This window comes from Physeter macrocephalus, unplaced genomic scaffold (assembly GCF_002837175.3).
Source record: "Physeter macrocephalus isolate SW-GA unplaced genomic scaffold, ASM283717v5 random_189, whole genome shotgun sequence".
Taxonomy (NCBI): Eukaryota; Metazoa; Chordata; class Mammalia; order Artiodactyla; family Physeteridae; genus Physeter; species Physeter macrocephalus.
In genome coordinates this window covers 37,486-46,321 of record NW_021145460.1, presented here as the reverse complement: position 1 = coordinate 46,321, position 8,836 = coordinate 37,486, and the positions used below count along the sequence as shown (strand labels likewise).

Below are 8,836 nucleotides of genomic sequence, written 5' to 3'. Positions count from 1 at the left end.
CGTGGCACGTGGGATCCTCCCGGACCGGGGCACGAACCCGTGTCCCCTGCATAGGCAGGCGGACTCTCAACCGCTGCGCCACCAGGGAAGCCCAAGGCCCTTGTTTTAAAAGGCAGTGATCCCTCCTGCTGGGCAGGCTGGCCCGGGGGCTGCGTCACGGCCTGGCCGAGGCCACTCAGTCGTTGCTGCCCTGGGCTTCTCCACCCCCTCTCCCACTGCCGCTGTCCGGGGATGGGGTGAGCTTGCAGTGGGGAGGGGGGCCTAGGAGTAAAGAGACAGACCTCTGAGAGTTTAGCGAGGAGGGGGGAGGTGCTAGCTGGCAAAGGGCCATCAGTCACATGGTCAATGCCAGCAGCTAGGATCACGGGTCACTGCCCCAGCTCAGGGTGGGCGTGGAGCTCACAGAAGGCCCAGTGGAAGTGCTGACTCAGCCTGGGCCCCACCGACAGCCCTTCCCTAAATCCCTCGGCCTAAGCTGGGCCCCTGGGTAGGAACCAGGTGCCCAGTGTCGTGTGGGCTGTGCCCCCGGACATCAGCACCCCTGGGGTCAGGGGCTAGGGAGCGGGGGTGGGCCTGGGCCTCAAGGGCTCTTGGAGGCCTGGGAGCCATCCTCCGGAAATCTGCTTCCTCTGACCCAAGGCCGCCCTTCCACTCTGGGAATCGTACCAACGGGAAAGCCGGTGCAATCACACCGGGGCTCCTGGCCCTTTGCCTTCTCCGGAGACACAGCCAGGCGCTTCTTGGAAGTCAGCAGGGAACCCGCAGGTAGAGGGCCCTCACCTCAAGAGCCCATGCTTGGGGAGGTCCGGCCCTTCCATGGAGGAGGGGAAACTCCTCCTCCTGAGGCAGAAGAACTGAAACAGATGCGCGCTTTCCTCCCCTGGGTCACACATCCTTCCCCGGCCCAGAAGAGGCCGAGGTGATGGGTGATGTCAGGGGCCTGCCGTCCACCTGCGAGACCAGGGCCCTGTCCACCCACCCCTACCTCTCCTCAGGGGTCCTCGACTGCCTCTCGCAAAGGCCGCTGCCCGCCCTGGAAAGGCCCGTCCCTCTCCGGGGGATTCCAGCCACTTCTGGTCCAGCCTGGAGCCAGACAGTGTCCTGAGCCCCCAAGTCGCTGGCAGCAGCTTAGAGTTCCCGTGCGGGACCTGCCTGACTGTGGGCACGGGACTCGAACCCCGTGGGAGCGCACACAGCACCTGGCTCCCCGCGGGGCCCCATCAAGGCCTGCTGGACAGAAGCGCTTCCCGGCCGGGCCAACCAACGGGAGGCCTCGCCATCCCTGAGCGGGTCTAAATAGCGGCTCTGCAGTGAGCCATGGGCCTCGCTGGCAGCCGAGCAGCTGGCTGCCCTGCCCAGGCGTCATGTGATCCCGAGCCCTTCCCCCACCCCGAGGGGCCCCCTTCTGCCAGCCTGGTGGGGGGCAGGGCAGGACGCTGAGAGCCGCACATGCTGGGCCGGGGGAGTCACCGCCCTGTGGCACAGATGGGGAGCTGCTCCAGCCCCGCGGAGCTAACCCTGTCCTCTCCGGTTCACCGCAGCCCAGCAGCAGGAACAAAACCAGATCGTCCAAGCAGCGCAGAGAGCAGGCGCCATTTAAACCGTCGACCAAGAGACAACGGCGGAGCGGGATCCAAAGAGAGCTGCCCGCGTCCTGGGCACAAAGCGGCCGAGTGGGGCGTCTGCTCCGCGCTCCCACCGCGCTTCCAGGGACAGAGAAGGACAGCGGCCGACAGCCCTGGCACCTGCCCCGGGACCCTGTGGGGCGGGAAGGGCTGAGCCCTGGCCCCCACAGGTGACCCATCCTGTTAGCAGAGCAGACAGCACACAGGCCCGGGAACAGGCAGCCCGTGTGGGCAGCACCAAGCCCCTGGGGATGCTCTGGCAGGGGCTGGGGAGCTCCCGGGGGAGGGCGTGGCCCAGCAAACAGCAGACGCCCTGGGGGGAGGCGTGCACAGGGCAGCAGTGAGCTCTTCCGGGAAAAGAACGCCGGGTGCGTGGCTGTGTCCTCAGGGGACAGATCCTCCTGTCCCGCCCCAAGCAGGCACCCACAGATGTCCCCAGGGCCCGGGGACCCAGCTGGCAGCTGGGCCTTGCACACACTGCCCAGCCTTCCACCACCTGGGTCTGGAGTGAGGGTGGTGAGACGCCTCCAGGCCCTCGCGAGCAGAGGCTGGGAGAACGGGCACCAGGGAGCCCCACCCCCCGCTGTCCCTCGGAGCACAGCCCGGAGCCCCAGGGACAAGGAAACAGCCTGAGTGACGTGTTAGTGTGTCACCTGATCAGCCTTCTTGGGGTGATGCTGTGTCCCCAGCTGACTGCAGGCCGAGCCCCGATTCCCGCAAGACAGAATAACAGGGTTGCCGGGGGCCGATCCCACCCTTATTTACGGAGCGAACAGAGGGGACCTACTGGGCCTTTTCCAGCCCTGCCATCTCCCCCAGAAGGCGGCTCGTGCCTGCACACACGGGGGTGGTGCCTTCTCCCATCCTGGTGACTTCTCTCCTCCCGTTCAGCTGTACATTTCCTGTGTAAGCTACAACTAGAGACCACGCGGGGCCTCCAGACCCACAGACGCCTCTGGCTGCAGACCAGCTCCTCCTCACTGGCCAAGGGCTCACGGAGGAGGACCTGAAGCCACACCGTGGTCTCCTCCCTGGGGCTGCACGTGGAGAAACCTGGTCTCACTCAGGCGAGGGTGGGGGAATGGGGTGGTGGTGGCCTCCACGTGCATGAGATCACCGCCCGGGGACCTCACGGCACCCCACTGAGCTGCCGCTCAGGCCCACTGAGTCACAGAGGTCACCCGAGGCCCTGACCCAGCCACCCGCCAGCACCCTGCAGCCCTGGGCGCACGAGTCCCCTCCTCCAGGGCCCACCGGACCCAAAGGTACTGTCTTTCCTGCAGGGCTCTGGCTCCCAGCTCAGGTGAGCCCTGCAGCCCTTGGCCTCAGTGAGCCTGTCTGGGAGATGGGCGGAGGGCAGCAGCTCTCCAAGGGGACGAAGGCGCAGGGGTCACGAGAGGGGACACGAGCAGCAGGACCGGCTCGGCACCAGGCATACAGAGCACCCAGGAACAGGACCTGAGGACGCTGCGGCTGGGGAGCTGACGATGGACACCGGGCAGGGGAAAACCTCCCGGGAGACCTGCCAGATGCCCGGAGACCTGGAGGAGGGCCAGGTGAAAGGGAGGGCGGCTCATCCTAAAACTGTGGGGAGGAGGGAACCAGGCCTGCGGCTTTCCGACCTTTCAGCCTTCTGTCTGAATGCAGGAGCCAAAACACGAGAGGGATCAGGGATCAGAGAGGGCTGCTCAGTCTCTCCGGATCCCGGGATCCCAGGACAGTTTGAATACAAAGTCGAGCACCCATTTTACAGAGGTGGAGACCAAGGCCCAGGGGAGAGGGTCCAGTAGAAAGTGTCCAAGCCCTGGTTCATCTCTCAGATCGTGTGCCCAAGGAGGGAGAAAGAAAACGCCAAATGTGCGTGGCCCTCCCGGTGGGCGACGGGGCGCCACCCTCGGGCCTGCCCCCACCTCAGGTGGGTGTCCTGCACCCTGAGCCCGAGGACGTGAACAGACCCCCCGTGAGGACTCAAGGTCAGCCCTGGATGGGGGTGGCCACGCCCCTGGTCCCCAGGCTCCACAGCCCAGAGGTGGCCTCAGTAGGGGACCACACGAGGTGCCTGGGTGGCAGGGCAACCGGGGAGCTCAGCGACCCCAGAAACTGCCGTTTGGGGACCAGCCTGTGCCGAGCTTCCACAGAGGCGGACCCATCTCCCCAAGAACCTTCCCGGCCAGCCCGAGCCTGGCCACCCGTCAGCATCTGGAGGAGAAACGTGCCGCCGGCGGAGAGCGGAGACCGACCTCAGGCTGGCCTGGCCCACCTCGTCCTCCTGCCCCCCCAGGACCGGCTCCCGACCGCCAGGCCTCTGGGGGCCAGGCCTGCAAGGGGGCGTGGCTGGTGACAGCTGAGGAGGAGGGCGGCGTCTCACGAGGCGGCGGAGGGAGGGCCAGCTGACATTAACAGCACCTGAGGGCATTTCCCAGGGGTCAGGCCCTTTGCTTGACGGGTGACGAAAGCCAGGTGGGGAGATCCCCGTCAGGAGCCAGGAAGAGGCAGCCGGGGCAGGGATTTGAAGCCTGGCCCGTGACGGTGCCGTGGACACACACCTCGGCCTCGCTCCACAGTCACAGCCTCAAAGTGCCGTCCAGCCCCTGCTCACACACATGCTAGAAGGAGGGAGACCAGAGACAGAACAGGCTTCCTCAGGTCACACAGCCGGCGGGGGGGCGGGGAGTGGCGGCTCCCTCGCACCCGCACCTCTCCACTGAGAGGGGATTGGTCGGGGCTCCTGCCACAGGATGGCCAGGCCACCCATAGGCCCTGGGTCAGCTACGAGAACCAGGCCTGGGAAGCGCCATGCTGACCAGGCTGGCCAGCGTCCTCCTGGAGCCCTGGGCGCGGGAACTCCCCTGGCACCTTGTCAGAAGACACAATCGTGGCAGCCACGGCCTGTCCGGCTCTGACGCAGTACCGGGCGCCGTGGGGACCGCTTCTCAGGCCGCCTGTCTCTTTCGGTCCTCCCCAGAAGCCTAAGCGGGGCAACTGGCATCAAGTCCAGATAAGGAAACCAAGGCTCAGGCAACGAGAGCACGTCTAGGGCTGCGAGAGGCTGAGCTGGCCTTCCAGCCCAGCTCTCTTCCCTCCGGAGCCCAAGCTCTGGACCAGCATGCGCGACGCTGCCCCTTGGGTCAAAAGAACAACATCATGCCTCCCTCGAGCCTGCAGAGCTGGCTGTGCCAGCATCCGGGGGCTCCCTGGGGAGGAGAGGAAAACGCCGGGCAACACGCACTCCCCGAGCTCCCAGAATGCAGGCCCCTGTGCTGGGTGCCCTCACCCTGCTCACCGATCACCCTTCTGGCAATCATCGGCTCACCCCCTCCCCCGCCCCCCGCTACAGGCTGGTCAGGGGATGGAAACTGGGGGCTGCTCAAAGTTTTGCTTCTCCCGCACTGGGCTGCAGGTTTCAACTCCCACCTCCTCAGAACTGGGCTGGGGGCAGTGGCTCCACTGGAGCCACGTGTCCAGGAACGCAGCACTGCTGGGCCTGAGAGGCCGGACGCCGAGCCTGAGGCAGGGCGGACACAGCATGGTGCTACGCTGTGAGGGCCTTATAGGCAACCAGTCCTCCACTGCCTGGGTGCCACCTCCCCAAACCGCCCCCACTGGCCTGCTCGGAGGCTGCAGGTGGCCGGTGCTAAGTCTCCTCCAAACCCTCCTCACCAGCAGTGAAGAAGGGCCTGGAAACGGCTAACTTGCAGGCTGAGGATGGGGCCCCAGTCCTGCCCGCCAGCGGTCTAACACCTCCCAGCACTGACCCCCCCCCGCCCCGCTCCTGCACCAGGGCCATCCCGGAGCCTCTGGGGAAACAGCTCAGTGTGCCCAGTCCGGAGAAGTCCTCCCCGCCAGAGAAGGAACAAGGACCCAGTACCAGCCAGCCTGGCCCCTGAGGAGTAAAGCAAGAGGGGAACCCGAGAGTCCATGGGGGCCCAGCAGGTGGCAGCCGGTCAGACCCCTCTTGAACTTGACAGGCTGTGCAGCTGCTGGAGGCTGCCCCCTTGGAGCCTGCCAGGAAGCCTGGCTGGAAGATGACAGTACACACACACACACACACACACACACACACACACACACACACTCACACACCCCTACCTCTCAGGTCATGCCTCTTGGCCTAAGGCTAATGCCCTGGGGGGTTAGACTGAAGCCCTGCACACCGTGAGATCAAGAGACCAGACAACGGGGAAGGAGGCGGGGGAGGCTGGAGGGAGACGCATCTCCCCTGCACATCTCTGCCCGAGGATCCGAGAAGTCTTCCTCATTTCATTCCACCCACGTACACTGCGCTCAGGGCTTGCAGGCTCCCTGCCTGGGTGGGAATCCCGCCCCTGCCAGTTACTGGCTCAGTGGGTCTGTGCAATCTAGCACCTCGGTTGTTCCATCTGTTAAATGGACGACGGATGATCCTGACCTCAAAAAGATATAATGCCTGCAAACTACTCAGCACACGGCCTCCCACCAAGTGCTGGCTCATATTAGCTATCATCTGAAACCTTTAGGGTCCAGCTGTGGGCTTGTTTCTTCCTTGAAGCTCTCCCCAGTGTCTTGTGGCCCAAAGCACTTTCACCTTCCTCTGGCCTATAAGCACCCCTACCCTTCACCAAGCATGGGGACTTCTGGGCTGCCTGGGCCTGGTTCCGTTCCCCTAACAGCTCCCCCATCCTCCTGGGGCATGTGTATTTGTCTCACTGCGAGGTATCCTTCTCCGATCCCTGTGGGCTCTCGCACACAATAGGCGCCGAGCACAGAACACCGCCCAGCTTCAAATCCTGGCTGCATCCTCGCTGGCTGCGTGTACATTTAGTTCAGGGACTTCACTTCTCTGAGCTCCAGTCTCCTATAAAGTGGGGTCGGCACCTACTCGGGAGGGTTGGTCAAAGCCAGCTGGAACGAGGGGGTGGTGTCTGCAGACAGTAGGTGCTATGGACTCCGGGGTTCCTCCTGCCTGGCTGAGGCAGCGGCCTGCACGGAGGCAGGGGTGTGGGCCCGGTGACCTCCTGAAAGCACAGATCTGCGCAGGCCGACCTGGGTCAGCAGTGACCTGGCTTAGAAGTACGATGATGTGCAGATGCCCAGATGTGTGAAGACATCTGGCTGCCCAGAGAAGGAAGGACGGGGTGGAGACTTGGTAAGGAAAGAGGGACTGGGGAAGGAAACAGAAACTGCCTAGCGGTTTCCAGAGAGGACAGGGACCACAAGCAGCCGCTTCAGCTCTGGCAGGCCCCAGCGACCAGGAAATCGGCCCCAGGATGGGGGGGCGGGGGTGTTGGCAGGAGGGACAGGGACTTCCCCACCCCCTCCCCCAGCTCATGGTAAATGGTCATTGTGTTTGGTTTCCGGCAGTGGCCTCCTCTCCTGCCAGGACCCTGGTTTTCCTGCCCCAGCCAGAAGCTTCCCCTTTGATTTCTAAATAGCAGCCACGGCCTGGATCTCAGTGCTGGGGCCAGTGAGGAAGAGGAGGAGGGAGAGGGGGAGAGGGGGAAAAAGAGAGAGAGGGAGAGAAGACAGACCCAGATCTGCCTCTCCCTCGGTTCCTCAGGGATACAGACGGACAGACAGAGGGAGGGAGGGAGGGAGGGAGGGAGGGAGGGAGGGAAGCAGCTGAGCGGCCCACCCCTGGGAGCACGCAGGCCGGACCCTCCAGCACACAAAGCCCGAGGAGCTGCCAGACATAATGAAAGTCAGATGAGCGCCGGGCTGGTGTCAGGCCGCCCACCCCCACCCTCCCAGGGGTCTCGCTCCAGCCACTAATGAAGACCAGAGCTGTGGGTGCGTGAGGGTCGGGGAGTGTGCCTGGCGGGGCCACCGGCCAAGCTCAGCAATAAAGGGTCTCCCCGGCCCGAGGTTCTCCCACCAAGAGCTCCCTCCACCCCCTGCCTTCCCCCCACTCTGGGCAGGGAGATGCACTTTATCCTCGGGTAAATATGCATCCCGGGCCCCGTCTAGGCACTGGGGACACGCAGAGGCACGAGACCCAGGCTGGCAATTACAACTTACCCGGGCCTAAAGGGACGAAGCGGGGATACCAAGGGGCCCTCGCCAGCACGGGGGCTCAGGAACCCCGCTGAGCCCTCTGACCCAGGAATGGCCTCTGTCCAGGCCCCAACCCTGGATTCTGCCACCCTGGCCGCAGGGAGTCGGAGTCTGGTGCACAGTCAGGTAGGAGGAGGAGGGGGGCACTCCTCCCCCGCCCCCCGCTGCCCAGAGCACACTAGAAACAAGAGTCCAGCCCTCACCTAGTTCCCCCAACCACATGCATGATAGGCACACCCCCGTTCTGAATCCTCCCAAATCCTTACAGATTCAGGGTGTCGGCGCATTTTCTAATCAAGCAGCAGTGAGTCACCCCTCCACCTGAGAGGCCCTTGTCCCAACCTCCCCGCCTGGACACCGGGCCCCACAGGTTGGAGGCCTGTCTCCCCACTCCCCCGCCTTGAGCAGCCCGGAACATCGGAGTCCACTTCTGCCCCCAAGGGGGGCTGTCTGGAAGGCCACTGTGCTCCCAACGGCCTCTGAGGATTCTAGAAGATTGCCGCCCTAATCACTAGCTCACCACCTGCATTTCGAAGCCAAACTGCCTAAGCCGGCCCCGGCCTGGCCACGGGGACGAAATAGGGCCCAGCCCTGCTGTAGGGAAAGGCACGAACGCAAGCAGACAGCGCCTGCCCGCGGGAGCAAGTCTACCTGGGTTGCAGGGGCGTGGCAGTGGCACACCTGGGCTCGGTGAGGTCACGCACTGGGACGGAGAGAGGGGGGCACGAAGACCCGGTTCTGGTCCCGAAACTGTTGGACCAGCTGGCGGCAGCCCCTCCGCCTACCTGGCTGCCTTGGGGTTGGCGCAAGGACGGGGATTTCTGCGGAAGGAACCTCCCCCCCGCAACCTCCGGACTGGGGGTGGTGACCACCACCACTGGAGGTGGGTGACCCGCTAAGGACGCTGGGCCCCCACCCACTCCTCGCTCGGCCGAGCGCCGGGCCGGCCTGGCTCACCCACCTCCAGGCGCGGAAGGTCGGGGTCGAGCTGCGTGAAACTGTGCAGCACCACCGGGCAGCTGTCGGGGCCGCCCACCTCCAGGCGCACGGCGTCCCACACGCTGCGGCTCCGCCGGGAGCCCGGAAACAGCGGCTCGGCGCCGCCCGCAGGGCCGGCCGCCTCGGCCCACATGCGCTGCACCATGGGCGGCTCGCAGCGGCGCGGGCGGCCGGCCGGGCCG

At 65.1% G+C, this 8,836-nt stretch overlaps 1 protein-coding gene across 9 annotated transcripts in view; it reads right to left on the bottom strand.

Annotated features, from left to right (window-relative positions):
• The window catches only part of RALGDS (ral guanine nucleotide dissociation stimulator), a 39,935-nt gene extending 31,136 nt beyond the window's left edge, over positions 1–8,799 (bottom strand). For all 9 annotated transcript variants that reach the window (XM_055082578.1, XM_055082581.1, XM_028484446.2 and 6 more), the window contains exon 1: positions 8,617–8,799. In XM_055082578.1, coding sequence (XP_054938553.1) covers positions 8,617–8,799 — 183 coding nt within the window. The remainder of the gene's footprint in view (positions 1–8,616) is intronic.
• Between the last annotated feature and the right edge of the window lie 37 nt (positions 8,800–8,836).